Raw genomic sequence first — 24,736 nt, 5'->3', positions numbered from 1 at the left:
AACCGTGTTCAGAAGAACACCAAATGATAAACAATACATAGACTGATACTAAAAGAAATACCTAATAGTCCCTGAGTCATCCCTATATGACCCCTACCTGACTGTGGGGGTTGGCACCCTAAAATATATGTTTTTTTGGCGCCCCCACTCTGCGACGGCTATCCCAATTTATCCTTAATAGGCCCTGTTGCTAATGCAGGTGGGGAAACATATAGCCTTACAAGAGATGAAGTATAGAAAAAATACAAATGACAATTTTTATATTTATGAGTAAACAAAACTCGGACCCTTAGGGTATATACAGTATGCCCTGAGGTGCAATTAGAACCTTAGGGTATGCTTGAAAATCACAAAAATATTTTTAATAATATACCCCTCTATCAGAGTAACCACAGATGTAGTATCCCTGTGGAACAACAAAGGATCACTTTCATTGGAGCAGCTAGAGAAATTAAATCGATGCAAGGCCCAATATTATCACTATATCAGTGGTGGTAACCATGGATACCTAAGGTCCTGCAATGCCTGCACATGAGGAAAGAGACAAAGCGAATCAGAAAAACTATACTACATTTCTAATTGGAGGTATTTGCTAATATTATTATTATTACACCTAATACATATTGAGATAGGACCTTGGAGATGGGAATACCCCTTTAAGCATTACAAAGTGCCCATTCAAATCCACTGGTTGTGTGTATAACGCAGGTTAAAGAGAGATTTTTTGTAGTGCTCTCAAATTTGGTCAAATGATGAGGATCCTAAACAGGGGTCCCCAGTCTATTAACTCAGAAATTCCTATTAGTTTATATAAAATGGGCTTTTGGATCTGACAACTTTAATTGGTTTGGCAGATGAAATAGCTGTGACAATCTGTTGCATATAAAAAAAATAGCGTATCACATGGCCTGTGTCATTCCTAATTGCTTTATGTTCTTTGATTGTTTCTTGACTTTTATCTGATTTATTATTATTTATCTGCAGGTGAAGTGTTTGTGTTGGATGATGGAGGGGAGGTAGACTTGGATTTGGGAAATTATGAGAGATTCCTGGATATCAGTCTGTATAAAGACAACAACATCACTACAGGAAAGATTTATCAGCATGTGATTACCAAGGAGCGGCGCGGAGACTACCTGGGGAAAACCGTGCAAGGTGAGCGGGCGTATCCAGCGGGCGGTGCTGTGATATGTACAGGCACCTTCATATTGATTACATCCATACGTTGGGCAGCACGGTGGCTCAGTGGTTAGCACTGTTGCTTTGCAGCTCTGGGTTCAAATCCCATGAAGGACAACATCTGCAAGGAGTTTGTATGTTCTCCCCATGTTTGTGTGGGTTTCCTCCGGTTTTGATCACTGTAGATGACTGCAGTGACCGCCATGTACGTAGGTGGCCAGCTTTGGTGCAATTACCAGCTCCATGTCCTGCTAGGAATCTATGGGTCAGGTCTTCATGTCCCTTGATTAGAGTTGGAGAAAGATGTTATGACTCCGCACAGATACTGTTGTCTTTTGTGGTTGTCCAGCTTCTGATTCCTACCCCTGGACATTACTGGGGGGTTTTAGGGTCCTGAATGTTTTCCTTCAGGCAAATGCAGTCACCTTAGATAAAGGTGGAGAATGAAGGATGTTATTAACCAACCAGTGGATGTGGTATAGAATGAGATGTTAGGATGTTTCCAAGAGTTTCTGGTTTACTTATACCCAACACATGTGAATTACCCGAGATGATAAAAAATGATATACTGATATAAAGACAACTTTATCTTGGAGCCAGTGCAGAGGACACTGTGTGTTGAAGATCATATGTCCCAAATGGGTGTTTAGCCCCTTTAATTTTTCGGTCCCAAATCGGTGTTACTATGCAGAGCAGCGCTCGCTTGCCTCACTAACATGCCTGCAGAAGCAGCCTGGGCTTTAAAAAGGATGGTCGTCACATTCACAACCTCCGCAAGCATTCGCCCTGCTCAGATGCTCCATTTTCCATGTCCTTCACTATCATCGTTGGGTTATACAGGCTATATCAGAGCAAGAACATGAGAAGCACAATGCACAGACCCCAATGTAAGATTTTGCTAGCACAATTTAATATTATACTAATAAAATATCAGTTAAAAATGGCGCATCAATAAGAATCAGTCACCGTATGTCCCTATTGATGTTCACCTACTACTTCTAAAACAGTACAAGCCTATCTCTATTTTCAGTCCTTCTGGGCTTAATGTATTTAATCTATAAATTCTGTTTCCCTTTGTGACTTTCATTACATTGCCGCCCATCCAGTCCTTGCTAATATTGCATCCTTCTTTGCTTGAAGACCTTCAGGCTTAGGCCGGGGTCAGACCTAACGTATAAAAATACATATGCAGAAATGTTCCCTGAACAGTGATCCGTGCGTCATCCATTGGCAAGGTGTGGCTGCGTATTTTGCGCATGTAAACCTTGTGTCATCCCTATGGTGAGATTTTCTTGCCGGCTTGCAAAATGGACATATAATGGATCCATGGGCACAAATATTCGTGAAAACTTATATACAGTCTATATATATATATATATATATATATATATATATATATATATATATATATATATATATATATACACAGTACAGACCAAAAGTTTGGACACACCTTCTGATTTAAAGATTTTTCCGTATTTTCATGACTGTGAGAATTGTACATTCACACTGAAGGCATCAAAACTATGAATTAACACATGTGGAATTATATAATTATATACTTAACAAAAAAGTGTGAAACTGAAAATATGTCTTATATTCTAGGTTCTTCAAAGTAGCCACCTTTTGCTTTGATGACTGCTTTGCACACTCTTGGCATTCTCTTGATGAGCTTCAAGAGGTAGTCACCGGAAATGGTTTTCACTTCACAGATGTGCCCTGTCAGGTTTAATAAGTGGGATTTATTGCCTTATAAATGGGGTTGGAACCATCAGTTGTGTTGAGCACAAGTCTGGTGGATACACAACTGATAGTCCTACTGAATAGACTGTTAGAATTTGTATTATGGCAAGAAGAAAGCAGCTAAGTTAAGAAAAACAAGTGGCCATCATTACTTTAAGAAATTAAGTTCAGTCAGTCCGAAAAATTGGGAAAACTTTGAAAGTGTCCCCAAGTGCAGTGGCAAAAACCATCAAGCGCTACAAAGAAACTGGCTCACATGAGGACCGCCCCAGGAAAGGAAGACCAAGAGTCGCCTCTGCTTCTGACAATAAGTTTATCCGAGTCACCAGCCTCAGAAATCGCAGGTTAACAGCAGCTCAGATTAGAGACCAGGTCAATGCCACACAAAGTTCTAGCAGCAGACACATCTCTACAACAACTGTTAAGAGGAGACTTTGTGCAGCAGGCCTTCATGGTAAAATAACTGCTAGGAAACCACTGCTATGGACATGCAACAAGCAGAAGAGACTTGTTTGGGCTGAAGAACACAAGGAATAGACATTAGACCAGTGGAAATCTGTGCTTTGGTCTGATGAGTCCAAATTTTTTTTAAATTCGTTTATTAGTTCAGAATAAACAAACATTACACACATTTGCAATTATCGTCATTAATTATACCGTAAAGTACAAATAGTTGCAAAACATCATCATATTAAAAGTTACAAAGGTGATGGAATGTACATGGTAAATCAGTAGTTCCTTATAAGAAAAAACCTATTATACAACTTTAACAACTTTAACCATTAACAGTTAGTCGCCGAAAGAAAAACAGATTTGAATCCTGCTCTATTAGCGATGTCCCCGAAAACCACAGGCCCTCCCTTCTATGTAAAAAGTCAGTGCAGACTATAGAGTACAATAAGAGGAATTCTATCTGCCCCATATCTTTTCAAATTTACCTGGACAACCTCTATTTTGATACATTGTTTTTTCATATGGAATAATCGAATTCACTAGATCAATCCAAACTCTAAGGGTCGGGGGGGAGCCACCCATCCATCTTAACGCCAATACCTTCCTTGCCAAAAAGAGCACCTCCCGGAGAAAGATCCCAGTATAATGATCCCAGGTCTCCGTATCCCACACCCCGAACAAGCAGGTCAATGGTTCGAGCGGGACAGGGATCGACAATACAGATGTTAATAATGTCGTTACCTCTCTCCAGTAATAGAGAACTACAGGGCACCTCCAAATCATATGGATAAAATCTGCATCAGACATCTGACATCGTATGCAATCTGACGACTGTAAGCGGCCCATTTTAAAGAGTCGCATCGGGGTCAAATAAGCCTGATATATGATATATAACTGGGTCATCCTATTATTGATTGAAGGGGAAACTTTAGTTGAAGATTCAAGAATATCTTCCCACTCCTCTCCCAATACATCGGGAAGGAGTTCCTCCCATTTCCCTCTGACAGAATTGATGACCGACCCATCTCCCATGGATAGTAAATATGTATATAGAGAGGAAATGAGTCCTTGAGGACCCTGTGATTTGAGGATACCTATCAAAGGTAAAGAGGAGATCGCCCGACCCGTACCTACATTTTGTATGTGCGACTGGAAAGCTGATCTTAGTTGTAAATACCGGAAGAATTGAGATCTAGGGACGTTGTAATTATTTTGTAATTGTTCAAAGGTTACAAAAACCCCATGGTTGTGTACATCGCTCACCGAAACAACACCATAGGAGATCCAGAAATCAGTGGATGGGTGATTTAGTAATTCAGGTATATAACCATTGTTCCACAGTGGCATTTCAGCTATGATATCCACAAATTTAATAATTCTTTTTATTTGTCTCCATACCAATCTCGCTAGTCGGAGCATAGGCAACATACGACAAGCACCAGATTTCTCCATCTCCAAAAATCCCAATGGGCAATCAATCCGGGCAGAATGTATTAAGTGACTTTCGGAATTAGGTAAGGAGCTATTAGGCATCCACTTACTTATCGCCTTAGCCTGCCCAGCAAGGTAGTACAGATAGAGGTCTGGCAAAGCCGCCCCACCCCCCTTTTTTGGTCTCTGTAAAATAGATAATTTAAGTTTGGGCCTGGTCTTCCCCCATATAAAGGATGTGATTAAGGAGTTTAATTTTGCGAAAAATGACTTGGGTACTGGTACAGCACCATGTTGAAAGCAGTAATTGAGTTTGGGAAGCAGTATCATTTTAATTAAATTAATGCGGCCTGCGACAGAAAGGGGGAGTCTACTCCAGGTTGTAAATTTAGATTTTACCAAATCTAACAGTGGGTAAATGTTTTGTTGTAGGTCCAACCGACTATATTGAGTCATGTGAATACCTAAATATTTGAAGTTGGAAACCACAGGTAGCGATGTGAGAGCCCCGAGACAGGGAACCGAAGTATGAGATAAAGGCATCAGGGCAGACTTGTCCCAGTTTATATATAGGCCGGAAAATGTACTAAATTTATCTATGATTGCTGTCACTTGTGGTAGAGTCTCTTCTATTTTATCCATAAATATTATCATATCATCAGCATAGAGGCCAATGGTATCCACACGATCTGCAATATTTATTCCCTTGATGTCTTTGGAAGATCTTATGCGTATTGCTAAAGCCTCTATCGCAAGGGCGAAGAGAGCAGGGGACAGAGGGCATCCCTGACGGGTTCCCCTGTGCAAGGTAAAAGAATCAGAAGTGGAGTTATTTACAATTACACGCGCCTTAGGATTTTTATACAACGTATCTACCCCCCTAATAAATTTCTCTCCAAAACCATATTTCTGCAGACACGCGGAGAGGAAAGGCCACTCGAGAGAGTCGAACGCTTTAGCCGTATCCAGCGATGCCAGCGCCCAACTATTATCCGGCTCTAGAGAGCTGTACTGAATCACCGATTGGACTCGTCTGATATTGATAGAAGTACTTTTTCCAGGCATAAAGCCAGTTTGATCTGGGTGTATAAGGTCCAATATGAGCGTGTTTAGTCTAGTGGCCAATATTTTAGTAAAAATTTTGTAATCTACGTTTACTAGTGATATGGGGCGATACGATCCACACTCCAGGGGATCCCTCCCCTCCTTTTTGAGTACAATAATGTTTGCGTCGTAAAATGTTTCGGGCATAGTCTCTCCCTCCCATACACTCCTAAGTACCTTCAATAAAAGTGGTGCCAGTTGACCTCGATATTTCTTATACAGCTCAATAGGAAACCCATCGGGTCCAGGGGCCTTCCCGGAGGCCATATCCATTATAGCCTGCTCCACCTCCTCCAGAGTAAACTCAGCCTCCATAAAGGCTTGCTGAGCTGGACTTAATGAGGGAAACGATATGTCCGATAAATAGTCTACACATTCAGGAACACCAACATCACTACTAGATTTGTATAAAGATTTATAGTAATCGTGAAAACACTGCAGGATCTCCTCGGTAGAGGATACCAATGAACCATCATGTGCCCGGATCTGTAACACTGCATTAGACGTGTTGTGCTGGCGTACTAGAAAAGCCAATAGTTTACTGGCCTGATTCCCCAATTCGAAATAGGATTGACGGGTAAAAAACAACTTACGCTTTGATTTTGTGTCTATATGTTGGGTATATAACCTTTGGGAGGTGAGCCATGCCACCCTGTTGCCACTAGTTTGGTTAGCCACATAGGCGGTTTCGGATTCTTTCAACAGTCGCTCCATCTCGTCGTCCTCCCCTGCCGTTTTTCTTTTAATATAGGAAATTGTGGAAGACAGACATCCCCTTAGATATGCTTTTAGGGTATCCCAAAACAGACTAAGGTTTGAGGGGTCTGGGTGGGTAAGGATAAAACAGTTCAGCTGATCCACCGTTCTATCACTAGAATCTATTAGTTTCAGCCAGAAGGGATTCAACTTCCAGGGTATAGTATTATTTAACTGACCATATTTAAGTTTAAGAATAACTGGACTGTGGTCCGATATCCCCCTATTGCCATGCTCCATACTATCCACCTGTAATGCCAGGTCACTAGACCCAAATATATAATCAATGCGGGATAGAGACCGTCTAGTTGACGAATGACAAGTGTAATCCCTTACCCCAGGGTGACGTATTCTCCATAGGTCCAGCCATCCACTGCCACCCATAAACAGTGCCAATTGAGAGGAAGATTGAATAGTAGGGCCTCCAGACATCCCGTCATCCAGTCTCAGTCTATCCAAGGAACTATCCATGACCAAGTTAAAATCTCCCATACAAATAACACTAGCATCGGGATAATTTAGGGAGAATCCCATTGCCATGCGGAGGACCGATGTATTAGCTGGGGGTGGGTTATAGATGCACAGTATCACATATTCCCGCGTGTTAATAAAGGCGTGTATAAAAACAAAACGACCCTCGGGATCTCGTCTTGCCTCCCTGGCCTCCCATCTAACACTTCTATGAATTAGCAAAGAGACCCCTCTTGAATAGCTGGTATGAAATGCATGGAGGGACCACTGCACCCACGGCTTTTGTGTACATTTAACTGTGTCCCTTGTCAGATGTGTCTCCACAAGTGCTACAACATGGGGATGATACCGCTTAATTTGTGAAAATACCTTGATTTTTTTACGGGGGGTCTTAATACCCCGTACATTCCAAGTCATACACACAATCTCAGACCCCATAGCTACACTTGAGAAAAGGAATATTATACATCATATCTCGTGTAGAGATCAGGAACATCACGCAGAACACAGAATTATCAATGGCGACCACCAAACATATCAAACAGTCAAAACTGGTGTAAAAACCCAAACAAAATATAACTTGAACAGTAGAGGAGTATAAGCCTACACTCCTACAGTCAATTGAAATAGGGGATACCCTCACTGGAATCAGCGTTCGGTATTGTTGGTAAGCTCAACACCTTGTACGGAGAGCTCCATTTTGTGTTGCCATTGGATGAGAAAAAATGTTTGTTCAGGAGTCCGGCACCTGAGACACCTTATATGTTCGTAACCATTCGGTTACCTCCGCCGGATCTGTAAAAAACAGGGAAGAGCCTTCATGGACAACACGGAGTCGAGCCGGGTAAAGCATGGAATAAATGATGTTTTTATCCCTGAGCCGCCTCTTAACTTCCACGAATCGAACTCGCTGCTTCTGGAGTTCCATGGAGAAATCCGGGAAAATAGATATAGTAGCATTATTGAATTTAATAGGGCCCTTCTGCCTCGCCAGGCGGAGTATCGCATCTCTGTCCCTGCAGTTGAGAAGACGCGCCAAGAAGGGCCAGGGCGGAGCGCCGGGGGGGAGAGGCCTCGTCGGTACTCTATGAGCCCTCTCCACAGAAAATGTTGAGGAGAATCCATCTCCCAGGGAGGTTTTCAACCAATCTTCTAGGAATTGCTCAGGCTGTTGACCCTCCGAGCGCTCCGGCAGGCCAATAATTCGAATGTTATTTCGGCGCAGCCTGTTTTCCAGGTCGTCTGCTTTCTGTTTCCAGGCATTCACGGACTCAGCGGCTTTTGACAATTTAGTTTCCATAGGGGTGATGGTGTCTTCTATCTGAGACACTCTGGTTTCAACCTCTGAGATGCGTCCTCTCATAGCTTGCATATCATTTCGCAAACGACCCACTTCGGTGTGTACGTCCTCTATTTTCTCAATAAGAGAGGATCTGGTGAGGGATATGGCCTGCATCAGTTGCTCAGACGCTTGTTTTAGAGTAAGTTCGCCCTGCTCTCCCTCATTACTGTCAGAAGGACGACTTTTGCGCTGGTTCTGCGTGGGATTATTTCTGAGAGTGCGCACATTATCAGAAGGGTCCTCTCTGGTATATTTCCTTAATTTCTCAGCAGCCCCCGCTCCTTTAGAATGTTGCATGGCGGTTAGCAGAAGGACCCTTCAGAAGGATCACACAGTTATAGTTATATCTGGTCTATTCTCCAATAGCCGATCCGGCAAAGTTAAATTCAGGGCTAGATCCTAAGAAGATCACCAGCCAGATAATTCTCTTATCAGGTATTCACAGAAGCAGCAGCTCAGGATTCACCCAGGCACTATGCCCTAGAGCAGCTCACAGCCTCCACAGGCAGCACAGCAGGGAGGGAGGGGTTAATCCCTCCAGAGTTTATGGCACATACAGGAGCTTGTCAGATAAGGGGGGGTGCAGGGCCCAATCTTCCAGGGCACACACCGCACTGCCCCTTTATTATTTCAGCAGTATATTCACCTCCTGGGTTATACCGCGGATATGCTGTATAGCGCCACTCTCCTTACTGCTGGAGAGCGCGCTGTAGTAATGGCTGCCGTCCTCCCAGGCGCCGCTCGCTGCCCCAGACCCAGCACCTGTGTCTCTGCGTTCCACAGCGCTCCCGTCTCAGCTCCGGCGTCCGTCTCCTTCAGGGGGGATATCGCCGGCCCCGGTAACCGCCGGCGCCGCGTCCCAAACGCTGGGACACGCGCCCCAAGATGGCCGCCGCAGCACAGGAATCTTGCCGCCCGCTCAGATCACTTCACCTCCCGGTGTCTCTGAGCTCCAAATGTGCCGGTCACAGGGGTCGCCGGTCTCCTGAGGTCGTGAGGGCACCTTCCTAGCCGGTGCAGCTGGTAAGTCAGGGGATTTATGGCAGGATTTAATGCAGGATGACCGGAGCTCTCCTGAGGTGCATCCTCTCTCTTGGACTACATAGCCACGCCCCTGATGAGTCCAAATTTGAGATCTTTGGTTCCAACCACCGTGTCTTTGTGCGACGCAGAAAAGTTGAACAGATGGACTCTACATGCCTGGTTCCCACCGTGAAGCATGGAGGAGGAGGTGTGATGGTGTGTGGGTGCTTTGCTGGTGACACTGTTGGGGTCTTATTCAAAATTGAAGGCATACTGAACCAGCATGGCCACCACAGCATCTTGCAGCGGCATGCTATTCCATACGGTTTGCGTTTAGTTGGACCATCATTTATTTTTCAACAGGACAATGACCCCAAACACACCTCCAGGCTGTGTAAGGGCTGTTTGACCAAGAAGGAGAGTGATGGGTTGCTACACCAGATGACCTTGCCTCCACAGTCACCAGACCTGAACCTAATTGAGATGGTTTGGGGTGAGCTGGACCGCAGAGTCAAGGCAAAAGGATCAACAAGTGCTAAGCATCTCTGGGAACACCTTCAAGATTGTTGGAAAACTATTCCCGGTGACTACCTCTTGAAGCTCATCAAGAGAATGCCAAGAGTGTGCAAAGCAGTCATCAAAGCAAAAGGTGGCTACTTTGAAGAACCTAGAATATAAGACATATTTTCAGTTGTTTCACACTTTTTTGTTAAGTATATAATTCCACATGTGTTAATTCATAGTTTTGATGCCTTCTAGTGATGAGCGAATATACTCGTTATTCGAGATTTCTCAAGCATGCTCGGGGGTCCTCCAAGTATTTTTTTAGTGCTCGGAGTTTTACTTTTTCTTGCTGCAGCTGAATGATTTACATCTGTTAGCCAGCATAAGTACATGTGGTGGTTGCCTGGTTGCTAGGGAAAAACTAAAACTCCGAGCACTAAAAAAATACTTGGAGGACACCCGAGCATGCTCGAGAAATCTCGAGTAATGAGTATATTCGCTCATCACTAATGCCTTCAGTGTGAATTTACAATTTTCATAGTCATGAAAATACAGAAAAATCTTTAAATGAGAAGGTGTGTCCAAACTTTTGGTCTGTACTGTGTATATATATATATATATATATATATATATATATATATATATATATATATATATATATATATATATATATATATATATATATATATATATATATCAGTGATTTAACCCTTTATTTTAACACCTAGAGCTCCCAAATTTTGCACACACACTCTGCTAACATTATTAGTGAGGGATATGTAAAAAAATAACGGATATGAAATTGTTTACTGTATGTAAACCATGTCTCATATCATGTCGGGTTCGGTAAGGAGTTAGCAAAAGCCGACAATTGAATTACCGGCTTTTATTCTATCTAGCTCTGTATGAAATAGATATATATATGTGTTTGTGTCAATTATATATATATATATATATATATATATATATATATATATATATATATATATATATATATATATATATATATATATATATATACTGTATATATTTATATTTATTTATATTTATACCTATACTATGTGTAGACATGTATTCTACCTATTCTATTCTGTCAGTGTGATTTTACTGTACACCGCGCTGAATTGCCGGCTTTTCTATAGAACACCGGTGCGTATTTCTCGCAAGTCACACGCATGATCCGTGTGTAATCCATACTTTTCTCGCCCCCCATAGACTTTCATTGGCGTATTTTTCTCGGAATACGCTGACAACCAGTAGTGATCTCAAAGACAGCAGCCAAGACGTGTAAGTGCGGAGATTTCTGCTCTTGGCGCTCATACTCCATACTGAATAAATCAAGATGTTTTGAACATTTTGTTTCCATGTTTTCATCATTCACAGATCAGTAAGGGTGCGTGCACGCGGGCAGGAATTGCTGCGGTTTTGATGCTGCGTATATCTGCAGCGTTAAACCCGCAGCGGTCAGATGTCGCAACATATAGTGGATGGGATTTCTAGAAATCCCGCGTACACTATACTTATATGTGCACCTGCGGATCACCCACAAGTTTATGAGCCGCAGCACGTCAATTTCTGTTGCGGAGATGCTAGTGTCTACAACAAAAATAGCACAATAAAATGTATTGGATGCGGTAAATCCGCACGATTCAGTGACCACATGAACCCGATATACCTGCAGTCAATAGAACGCAGTGTTTTGGACGCAGCGAAAATACGCTACATAAAAAATGCTGCTACTTCCGGATCCTGGGCACCGGCCTTACGGATGGATTTTCTGGGGCGGAATATCCACAGTGAAAATTTTGTATGTGTGAACATATCCTAATTCAAGAATTCTCTTGATCTCTATTGAGTTAATAAAGTCTTGTAGTGGGCAACACCTTTATTATTATGTGATCATTAATGTACGTCTTCTCTGTTTTTAGTGGTCCCGCATATTACTGATGCCATTCAGGAATGGGTGATGAATCAGGCAAAGGTTCCCGTGGACAAGGACCATCAGGAGCCTCAGATATGTGTCATCGAGGTAAGAGCACATAGCATATAATCTCTATCACCCTTTCCTGACACTAAACTTACTACTCATTATATTTTATTGCCCATTACACAAGCACTCCTCCTCCTCCTCCTCCCATCATAGTTTTTATCCTCTTAATATATTGCAATCATCATATTATACAGCACTGTGTACTTACAAGTGCTCTTTTTCCTTTCTACCCAGATAATGCTTCTCTTTTGCATTAGATTTACAACATCACGTGATTAAAAGCTTGCTACCTGAATCCTTCTAAGCTCTATATAGAAACAGGAGGTCATTTTCCCTGTATGAGACGTCACTGCAAAAGTCCCTGGCAGCAGGGAGAAGGAATCAGCTGGGTCAGGAGGTGAAGAGGGGAATGACTCCTGCAGGGAAAAGAGACTTCCTGTTTCTACATAGAACAGAGAATAGAGAAGAATTAGCTGGGTAGAAAGGAACAATGAGCAATTGTAAGTACACGGTGCAATGTAATATGATGACTGCAATGTACTAAGAGGATAAAATTATGGTTGTAGCTGGATTATTGGCTCATGGTTGTATGTGTTGGATTCTACATTCCACCGGGAGCCTACAGCCTTAGCACATGAAAAATTAGGGGCAGGGAATCAATCTGAATCTAGGACACTAGTTATAAATGCTAACAACATACAAAAGAGACAATGGATATATTAATGTTCGGCCTTGGTCCCAGGGGCGAGTGCAGACTGATTTCCTGACCACAGCAGGAGATTTCATGCACATGTCTGTATAGGGACCCCAAGTTGTATGCAGCTATAATAGGGTATCCATAGAAGTTTATGGGACCTTAAGGGTACATTTGATATGGAGGACCCGTATTAAAGGGAGCTTGTCATTAGATTCATATTGTCCCAACCACAGCCAGGTATGATTGCACATCTATGAACATGCATGGGAGACACCTGTCAGTCACTTGGAGCAGGGCGGGGAGAATGCCATCGGACTAGTCATGTCTCTCCCTATAGTCCCCGGAGTTACAGAGTACAATATACCTGGCTGCAATCACATAGACACATGGCCAGTGTCTGAATCATGCTGCCCGTGGTTTGCGCAGCACAAATCTGATGATGCTTTTTTGCTTCTAGGACAGGATATGTCTAGTTTAGGGCTCCCACTTGTTGCACCTATTGTTTTTTCTGCCTCTGCCTCCCCCTGTGTGATCTACCATTGTGAACATATGGCCTTATTTGAGGACAGAAAACCCACGTGCAACGTTATCCTATATATGTGCTATTTTTGTCTCTAATTTTGCCAGGATTTTTTAATTCTGCTTGTTTTTTTGTAACAATTATAAAAATATATTTTCCACTCAATAAAAGAATTGATTGTATGACAGCTTTGTACAACTTATAGAGCTGTAATGTGGCGCGGAAACTTGGGGGGCTTCACTGTGCCTCTCTAAACCTCCAGCTTTTTATAGATTTTATTTAGTTTACTCACTAATATTATATAGCGCTATTATATTCTGCAGCACTTTGCAGGCGTCATCGCTGTCCCCATTAGGGCTCCCAATCTAGATTCCCTATCAGTATGTCTTTGCAGTGTGGGAGGAAACCGGAGAACCTGGAGGGAACCCACACAAACACAGGGAGAACATACAAACTCCCCGAACCCAAGGACCACAGCACTGCAAGGCTGCAGTGCTAACCACTGAGCCACTGTGCTAACCACTGAGCCACTGTGCTGCCCATATATTTGACAGAAAGCACCTTGTTTCTTGCACCATTGGACGCTATATCACAGATGTTTTCTTAGTAACATTGTGCTATAGAGAATCACCCTTTGGTAGCACACAATGCCCATGGTTCTGTAGTGCAGAGCTGCAGGGACTTTCAAGCGCCAATCATAAATCTCTAACTGTTATGATGTCTAAGTTTGTATAAAGCTATAATCTTCTTGATTTTGACATTGATCTCCTTTTTCTCAAACATATTGTTATGTCAACTTTATTCTGATATAGCAAGAGGCAAATGTTGCCATTCTGCATGATGTGCCCACACTAACCACTAGACGGCACTGTTGTCTTAATAATGGGTCACATATCTATTTGTATATATCCTCGTTGCCTAACTCCATATATCTTAATAAAGCTCTTTAAAAGTGAAGTGGCTAGTCGTAGATCACCGAAATGTAATATGGATCAGTATTCACCGCCTTGCATGCAAATCATTATCATGCCAAGTTTTAGTTAAATACAGTATTTAAAATGAAAAAAAAAAAGGTGTTCGGCAATGAATAATAATAGTTTATTTCTATCTACTGATAAATATTTCCTGAAAAATAAAAATAAATGTAATAATACTATAAACGTCTTCATCCATTCCATCCGTTGTTTTGTTTACAACAAAACAAACTGAAACTTACATTTTGGTAAAAAGAGTTAGTGGAGACAATATGAATAATAATAATAGTTTTATTTCTATAGCGCCAACATATTCCTTAGCACTTTACATTTTAAAGTAAAAACGTAAATTAAAACGTGCAAAGTGACCACATCCCTATATATATATACAGTATATCTATCTATCTATCTATCTATCTATCTATCTATCTATCTATCTATCTATCTATCTATCTATCTATCTATCTATCTATCCCATATCTATCTATCTATCTATCTATCTATCTATCATTGTCTAAGGGGTACTTCCGTCTTTCTGTCCTCAACTTCCGTAACGGAAATCCTGCGTCGCTGATTGGTCTCGGCAGCTGCCTGTCATGGCTGCCGCGACCAATCAGTGCCGGGCACAGTCCGATTAGTCCTTTTCCTACTCCCCTGCTGTCAGTGCCCGGCGCCAGCTCCATACTCCCCGCAGTCACCGCTCACACAGGGTTAATGGCAGCGGTAACGGGCCGCGGTGTAACGCTCTCCGTTACCGCTGCTATTAACCGTGTGTGTCCCCAACTATTTACTATTGATGCTCCCTATGCAGCATCAATAGTAAAAATATGTCATGTTAAAAATAATAATAATAAAAAAAAAAACCTGCTATACTCACCATCCGCCGCCTATACCCGCTCCTCGCGACGCTCCGGTGACCGCTCCATGCAAGCAGCATGTTCCGGTGGTCTGCGAGAAGGACCTGACCATGTGACCGCGACGTCATCACAGGTCCTGCGCTCATACCAACCCTGGGACCGGAATCTGCCACGTGCACCGCACACAGGGACAGGACTTCAGCGGGCCTTCGGAAGGTGAGTATATGTTTATTTTTTATTTTAAGTCTGTACACTACGTGGCTCTGTGCTGTATACTCCGTCGCTGTGCAATATACTACGTGGCTGGGCAATATACTACGTGGCTGGGCAATATACTACGTGACTGGGCAATATACTACGTGGCTGGGCAATATACTACGTGACTGGGCAATATACTACGTGACTGGGCAATATACTACGTGGCTGGGCAATATACTACGTGACTGGGCAATATACTACGTCACTGGGCAATGTACTACGTGGCTGTGCAATATACTACGTGGCTGGGCAATATACTACGTAGCTGAGCAATATACTACGTGACTGGGCAATATACTACGTGGCTGGGCAATATACTACGTAGCTGAGCAATATACTACGTGGCTGGGCAATATACTATATGGCTGGGCAATATACTACGTCACTGGGCAATATACTATATGGCTGGGCAATATACTACGTGACTGGGAAATATACTACGTGGCTGGGCAATATACTACGTAGCTGAGCAATATACTACGTGGCTCGGCAATATACTATATGGCTGGGCAATATACTACGTCACTGGGCAATATACTATATGGCTGGGCAATATACTACGTGACTGGGAAATTATACTATATGGCTGGGCAATATACTACGTAGCTGAGCAATATACTACGTGGCTGGGCAATATACTACGTGGCTGGGCAATATACTACGTGGCTGGGCAATATACTACGTGGACATGCATATTCTAGAATACCCGATGCGTTAGATTCGGGCCACCATCTAGTGTATGTATGTATATATATATATATATATATCTATCTAATATATAAAGCTGAATGTGTATATGTGTGTGTGTATGTGTGTATGTGTGTATGTCCGGGATTGGCATCTGCACCGTCGCAGCTACAACCACAAAATTTTGCACACTCACACGTCTGGACCCCGAGAGCGTCATAGGCTATGTTGTGAGGCGAAATTTTAACCCCGCGCGTTCCAATTCACCAAACAATTTGGCCCCTATCTACATAATGGGGAAAAAGTGAAAGGAAAAGTGTTGGAGGCGTCGCAGCTACAGGCACAAAATTTTGCACAGTCACACGTCTGGACCCTGAGAGCGTCAAAGCTATGTTGTGAGGTGAAATTTTAACCCCGCGCTTTCCAATTCCCCAAACAATTTTGCCCCTATCTACATAATGGGGAAAAAATGAAAGGAAAAGTGTTGGAGGCAAATTAACAGCTGCCAGATGTGAACAAGGGGGACTTAAAGAATGAGAGCGATGGCGCCAAAGAGTATATACTGTACAGTTGCTAAGGTGGGGCCCCAACATGGGATAATCACCACACACGGGGATATGAACACACACACAAAATGCGCCACACACTACCACGTGCTCAAACACATATACCACCCTCAGCGCACATTTCACCACACATACACCAACCTCGCCACATAAAAGTTGAAACGCAAAAGTCGCCGCTCAAAACTCGCCACACGCAAAACTCTCCACATGCAAAACTCGCCATACGTGCAAAACTCACCTCACGGAAAACTCGCCACACGCAAAACTTGCACACGCGGAAAATTTGCCACATGCACAAAAGTTGCAACACATGCAAAAGTTGCCTCACACAAAACTTGCACATACTCAAAAGGCACCACACATAAAACTCGCCACGCGCAAAACTCGCCATGCGCAAAACTTGCTGCACACAACTTGCTACACTAACCTGTCACATGCAACTCGACACACAAAAAGTTGCTACACGCATGTCGCCACACAAAACTCATCTCACAAAAGTCGCTACATGCATGTCGCCACACGTAACTCAACACACACAACTTGACACACGAAACTCGCCCTAAAACACACACAAGTCTGGTATTATCCTTCAAAAATAAAAATCTGATTAATAAGCTGACAAACTACAAGAGCAACAAATGTACCATATAGGAATCCGGCAGCTGTCAGTCACATGACCAGTCTATTATGTGTATGTGTGAGCTAATATATACTGCCAGGGGGTGGGCTTACTGTTGGCTGGGGATTTATCAGGCTGCCAATTTAGCTTACAAATACTGAGGTAAAAATACTGACCAACTAACGTGTGAACGAGGTCTAATACAGGAGGAGATGACATACAGATATATACTATATACAGGAGGAGATGACACACAGGTATATACTATTTACAGGGGAGATGACACACAGGTATATACTATATGCAGGAGGAGATGACACACAGATATATACTATATACAGGAGAAATGACACACAGGTATATACTATATAGAGGAGGAGATGACATACAGGTACATACTACATACAGCAGGAGATGACATACAGGTATATACTATATACAGAAGGAGATGACACACAGGTATATACTATATACAGGAGCAGATTACCTACAGGTATATAGTATATACAGGAGGAGATGACATACAGGTATATGCTATGTATAGGAGGAGATGACATACAGGTATATACTATATACAGGAGGAGATGACACACAGATATATACTATATATAGGTGAGATGACACACAGGTATATACTATATACAGGAGGAGATTACATACAGGTATATACTATATATAGGAGGAGATGACATACAGGTATATACTATATACAGGGGAGATGACACACAGCAGGTATATACTATATACAGGGGAGATGACATACAGGTATATACTATATACAGGAGATGACATACAGGTGTATACTATATATAAGGGAGATGACAAACATGTATATACTGAGGTGAAAATGAGAGGTGTGAGGTGAAAATGAAAAGGTGTGAGTGCAAAATGAGAGGAGTGAGGGAAAATAGTGGAGTGATCGGAAAATGACAGATGTGAAGTCGAAATGACAAGTGTTAGGGGGGAATGAGAGGAGTGAGGGGGAAAATAAGAGGAGTGAGGGGGAAAATGAGAGGTGTGAGGGGGAAAATGAAAGATGTGATGGGGAAAATGAGAGGCGTGATGGGAAAATAAGAGAAGTGAGGTGCTATAACTAACCACAGATATTTACTATGCCCAGGCAACGCCGGGCTCTTCAGCTAGCTTAGATTTACAATCTCCATGCTTTTCTCATGGTCAACTTTATGTGGCCTGTTCAAGAGTTGGAACAGCCAAAAATCTGTTTGTCTTTGCACCTGAAGGAAAAACTAAGAATGTCGTTTATCAAAAGGCTCTCGAATAAGTAGTAGAAGATTACTTCACATTACTTGGCCAATTTAGTTAAATCTGTGTGGAATATCTCTGGTGTTGAAATATATGTTGTAAAATGCTTCTATTAGCTTAGTTTTTGCCTTTTAATAATTACATTTCTATCTATTTGTTTTGTGTTTTTTTTGTGCAGAATGCATTTTTGTTAACACATTCTATTTTGCTAACAGCAGTTATTACCCCGGGCGAAGCCGGGTAGTACAGCTAGTATATATATATATATATATATATATATCTATATCTATATCTATATATATATATATATATATATATATGTGTATAGATAGATATATAGATATATATATCTATATATATCTCAAAAAAATAAAGGGAACACTAAAATTCCACATCCTAGATATCTCTAAATGAAATATTCCAGTTGTAAATCTTTATTCGTTACATAGTGAAATGTGTTGAGAACAATAAAACCTAAAAATGATCAATGTAAATCACAACTAATATCGCACGGAGGTCTGGAGTTGGAATGATGCCCAAAATCAAAATGGAAAATGAAGTTACAGGCTGATCCAACTTCAGTGGAAATGCCTCAAGGCAAGGAAATGATGCTCAGTATTGTGTGTGGCCTCCATGTGCCTATATGACCTCCCTACAACGCCTGGGCATGCTCCTCACGAGGCGGCGGAAGGTCTCCTGAGGGATCTCCTCCTAGACCTGGACTAAAGCATCCGCCAACTCCTGGACAGTCTGTGGTGCAACGTGACGTTGGTGGATGGTGCGAGACATGATGTCCCAGATATGCTCAATCGGATTCAGGTCTGGGGAATGGGCGGGCCAGTCCATAGCTTGAATGCCTTCATCTTGCAGGAACTGCTGACACACTCCAGCCACATGAGGTCTGGGATTGTCCTGAATTAGGAGGAACTCAGGGCCAACCGCACCAGCATATGGTCTCACAAGGGGTCTGAGGATCTCATCTCGGTACCTAATGGCAGTCAGGCTACCTCTGGCGAGCACATGGAGGGCTGTGCGGCCCTCCAAAGAAATGCCACCCCACACCATTACTGACCCACTGCCAAACCGGTCATGCCGAAGGATGTTGCAGGCAGCAGGTTACTCTGTCACGTCTGTCACATCTGCTCAGTGTGAACCTGCTTTCATCTGTGAAGAGCACAGGGTGCCAGTGGCGAATTTGCCAATCCTGTTGTTCTGTGTCAAATGCCAAGCATCCTGCACGGTGTTGGGCTGTGAGCACAACCCACATTTGTGGAAGTCAGGCACTCAGACCATCCTCATGGAGTCGGTTTCTAACCGTTTGTGCAGACACATGCCCATTTGTGGCCTGCTGGAGGTCATTTTGCAGGGCTCTGACACTGCTGCTCCTGTTCCTCCTTGCACAAAGGTGGAGGTAGCGGTCCTGCTGCTGGGTTGTTGCCCTCCTACGGCCCCCTCCACGTCTCCTGGTGTACTGGCCTGTCTCTTGGTATCGCCTCCAACCTCTGGACACTACGCTGACAGACACAGCAAACCTTCTTGCCTCAGCTCGCATTGATGTGCCATCCTGGATGAGCTGCACTACCTGAGCCACTTGTGTGGGTTGTAGAGTCCGTCTCATGCTACCACGAGTGTAAAAGCACAACCAACATTCAAAAGTGACCAAAACATCAGCCAGAAACCATTGGTACTGAGATGTGATCTGTGGTCCCCACCTGCAGAACCACTCCTTTATTGAGTGTGTCTTGATAATTGTCAATAATTTCCATCTGCTGTCTATTCCATTTGCACAACAGCATGTGAAATTGATTGTCAAACAGTGTTGCTTCCTAAGTGGACAGTTTGATTTCACAGAAGTTTGATTTACTTGGAGTTATGTTCTGCTGTTTAAGTGTTCCCCTTATTTTTTGAGCAGTGTATATACAGTATATATGCATGGTGGTGTGTAAAAGTTTGGGCACCCCTGGTCAAAATTACTGGTATTGTGACCAGCTAAACAAGTTGAACATGAAATGATCTCTAAAAGACCTAAAGTTAATCCCTTTACCCCTTGGGTTTTTCTGTTTGAGTTTTAATTTTTGCTCCCCTTTTTCCCAGAGCCATAACGTTTTTTTTTTCTCCATCAATAAGGCCATGTGAGGGCTTGTTTTTTTGCGGGACAGGTTGTACTTTTGAACGACACCATTGGTTTTGCTGTATCGTTTACTGGAAAACAATTCAAAGTGTGGTGAAATTGCAAAAAAAAGAGTGCAATTCCTTAATTTCTTTTTACCATGTTCACTAAATGCTAAAACTGACCTACCATTATAATTCTCCAGGTCATTATGAGTTCATTGACACCAAACATGTCTAGGCTCATTTTTATTTAAGTGGTGAAAAAAAGCCAAAGTTTGTAAAGAAAAAAAAAAATGGTGTCATTTCCCGTGACCCGTAGGTTCTCCATTTTTTGTGATCTGGCGCCGAGTGAGAGCTTATTTTTTTTGTACGCCAAGATAACGTTTTACTTATACCATTTTGGGGTAGATAAGATGTCTTTATTGGTTATTCATTTTAATTCTGACGTTTTGATTTTTTTTGCCGTTACGCCGTTTACCAATCTGATTAATTATTTTTCTGTATTGATAGATCGGGCGATTCTGAACTTGTCGATACCAAATATGTGTATATTTTTTTCTTTTATTGTTTTATTTTGAATGGGGCAAAAGGGAGGGTGATTTGAACTTTTATATTTTTTAATATTTGTAAAAACTTTTTTTTTACTTTTTACTTGCTTCGATAGTCTCCATGGGAGACTAGAAGCTGCTATCATCCGATTGCCTCTGCTATACACAGCAGGGCTTCAGCCCTGCAACATGTACCTAAAATGCTCATCTGCTATGAGCGCCAGTCACAGTGCGGCACTCCTGCAGACCCCGGGTTGTCATGCCAATCCATCGGCGACCCGCGGTCATGTGACACAGGTGCCGATGGGCGGAGCTAGTGTCGTGCTTCTGGGGCAATTATATTAAATGCCGCTGTCAGAGATTGACAGCGGCATTTAACATGTTAACAGCAATGGGTGGATCACGATGTGCTGGAATAGTTGCCTGCATCAAAGAAGGGGAGGCAACACATGATGTACCTATATGTCATAAGTCGTAAAGGGGTTAAAGATGACACATTTCATTTTTATGTTTTGCAAAAATATATATATACGGTATATATCGTGTGTATGTATATATATATATATATATATATATATATATATATATATATATATATATATATATATATATATATATATATATATATATATATATATATATATATATATATATATATTTTAAAAATTACAAACAGGAACATGGGTCGATGCAAAAGTTTAGGAGATTTGTGTGCTCAGATAACTTTGACCAAGGTGTCAGACCTTAATTAGCCTGTTAGGGTTATGGCTTGTTCACTATCATCATTAGGAAAGACTAGGTGATGCAAATTTCCCAGCTTTAAAAAAAGTCAGCCTCCTCTAAATTTGTGCCAAAAAAATGCAGCCATGGGTTCTTCCAAGTAGCTGCCTAGCACTCTGAAAATGAAAATAGTGGAGGCCCACAAAGCAGGAGAAGGCTATAAGAAGTGTCACGAGGGTGTCTCGTCTCCCTAGAAGACCTGGAGTTAGAAGGTCTCTTCTGGTAATGAATCGCAATCCTCTTTAGAGATGGTGTGATTAAAGTCCTATTTTATTAAAAAATTATTAAAAAATACCGAGTGGCGCCAAGTATTACCGGGTTGGTATTACTGCTGCAGAATACAACAATCACCACTTTCAGATTGTTTATGACACACAACTATCTTAGAAAGGATATACCTTATATATCCAAGTATTCGCGCTGATACAACCCTGAAAGGATGAATGAGTACACAAGAAATGAATAAAAAAAAATAATAAAAGTCTGTGCAGTGCAATCAGGAATAATCAGAAAAAGCACTGATACAAATGCATATTAATCCTTCACACGCTGATAGAATATCCCAGATATGGTATGGGAATAATAGCTGGTGCTATAACGTAAAGCACTGATGATTGAAAATAGTCTTACCCGAATAGGGAGTCCATGACAATGAAGAAGTGTGTCAGCTGAAGAAATAGCCTAGCAAGCGATAGTTGTCCCGGCCGGTGACAGCATATCGCTGCTCTGAAGTCCACGTGTAGCGGCGTTTCAAGTAGGCACACTCTGTGTAGCGGCGTTACAAGTAAGCAGACTCCCTGTCTCGTACGCGTAGTAGAACCGACGCTGGAGTAGGACCTGCGAGTGTGCAATGTGACCGCTCACGTGACCAGAGGCTAACTACGGATGGCGGCGGGGACCAAACAACCGACGCATTTCGGAGACGTCTGTCTCCTTCCTCAGGGATGGCCCCCACCCCCTAGTGGCAGTCCTTATATACGCCATCCGCATGAATAGTCATTGAAAGCCAAATAAATCGACACCGCTATTTAATCCTTTTGGAATGACAGTGTCCAGAACAAAAATCCATCTTGTCTCAGCTCTTGACATAGTTTTAATAAAATTTCCCCCTCTCCAATGTGGGTCTATTTTCTCAATACCCACAATCTCCATATGTTTTGTTGCTCCATTGTGGTGTTCAATGAAGTGTTTTGACAGGGGATGACCTAGAAAGCTTTTCTTGATGTTCCGAATATGCTCGCTAATTCTTACTCGCAGGGGTCTTTTCGTACGCCCAACATATACCTTTTTGCAAGGGCATGTAATGGTATATATGACCCCTGTGGTGGAGCAAGTAATAAATTCCTTAATAAGAAATTCATTGTTGTCTTTACAGAACTTACTCTGTTTCCGTGTTTGAACCTGTTTACACAAGTTGCACTTTTGGCACGGAAAGAAACCTCTCAAAATATCCTGGGAAAAAGTGGTTTGTTTTGGGAAACCCCCGATTTGTATATAAAAAATGCCGTAATTTGGGCAATTTTATTGCCCCTACGATACAAAATAAACCTCACCTCAAACAAACCACAAAAAGGTATATGTTGGGCGTACGAAAAGACCTTTGCAAGTAAGAATTAGCGAGCATATTCGGAACATCAAGAAAAGCTTTCTAGGTCATCCCCTGTCAAAACACTTCATTGAACACCACAATGGAGCAACAAAACATATGGAGATTGTGGGTATTGAGAAAATAGACCCACATTGGAGAGGGGGAAATTTTATTAAAACTATGTCAAGAGCTGAGACAAGATGGATTTTTGTTCTGGACACTGTCATTCCAAGAGGATTGAATAGCGGTGTCGAATTATTTGGCTTTCAATGACTATTCATGCGGATGGCGTATATAAGGACTGCCATTAGGGGGTGGGGGCCATCCCTGAGGAAGGAGACAGACGTCTCCGAAATGCGTCGGTTGTTTGGTCCCCGCCGCCATCCGTAGTTAGCCTCTGGTCACGTGAGCGGTCACATTGCACACTCGCAGGTCCTGCTCCAGCATCGGTTCTACTACGCGTACGAGACAGGGAGTCTGCTTACTTGTAACGCCGCTACACAGAGTGTGCCTACTTGAAACGCCGCTACACGTGGACTTCAGAGTAGCGATATGCTGTCACCGGCCGGGACAACTATCGCTTGCTAGGCTATTTCTTCAGCTGACACACTTCTTCATTGTCATGGACTCCCTATTCGGGTAAGACTATTTTCAATCATCAGTGCTTTACGTTATAGCACCAGCTATTATTCCCATACCATATCTGTGATATTCTATCAGCGTGTGAAGGATTAATATGCATTTGTATCAGTGCTTTTTCTGATTTTTCCTGATTGCACTGCACGGACTTTTATTATTATTTTTTATTAATTTCTTGTGTACTCATTCATCCTTTCAGGGTTGTATCAGTGCGAATACTTGGATATATAAGGTATATCCTTTCTAAGAAAGTCCTATTTTAAATGGATTTCCTTTCCTTCAGTGCTCAGAGGGTTAATGACTCTTTCCATGCTGGCTGAGACCATACAGCCTGATTGTTCTCAGCTGCAATTGCTTATCATTTACTCCCTATATCTACTGTCTCTGGGCATTTAGTCCTTGCTAGTGAAAGATTTGTCTTTCTGTGCTGCGTTCTAAAGCTAAGTGGTTGAAGTGGGGTTTTATTAGTACTGACCTGTTTGCTGTTGTATGTGAGAGTTTATCTCCAGTTGGAAATGGCAGTAACCAGGAACAGTGAAGGTGAAGATAAGGTCTGGAAGACCAAGCTAAATTTCAGTTGCAGCTGCATGTAGGATTGCTAGAAAGGCAAATCAGAACCCCCACTTGACTGT

The 24,736-nt window shown here is 42.2% G+C and overlaps 1 protein-coding gene across 4 annotated transcripts in view; it reads left to right on the top strand.

The window, feature by feature from the left end:
- The window catches only part of CTPS2 (CTP synthase 2), a 187,962-nt gene that overhangs the window by 11,494 nt on the left and 151,732 nt on the right, over positions 1–24,736 (top strand). For all 4 annotated transcript variants that reach the window (XM_077294206.1, XM_077294205.1, XM_077294203.1 and 1 more), the window contains 2 exons: positions 985–1,155; positions 11,935–12,035. In XM_077294206.1, coding sequence (XP_077150321.1) covers positions 985–1,155; positions 11,935–12,035 — 272 coding nt within the window. The remainder of the gene's footprint in view (positions 1–984; positions 1,156–11,934; positions 12,036–24,736) is intronic.

This window comes from Ranitomeya variabilis, chromosome 3, assembly GCF_051348905.1.
Source record: "Ranitomeya variabilis isolate aRanVar5 chromosome 3, aRanVar5.hap1, whole genome shotgun sequence".
NCBI classification, from domain to species: Eukaryota; Metazoa; Chordata; class Amphibia; order Anura; family Dendrobatidae; genus Ranitomeya; species Ranitomeya variabilis.
The sequence above is the reverse complement of the archived record's forward strand: the minus strand, read 5'-3'. Positions and strand labels throughout refer to the sequence as shown.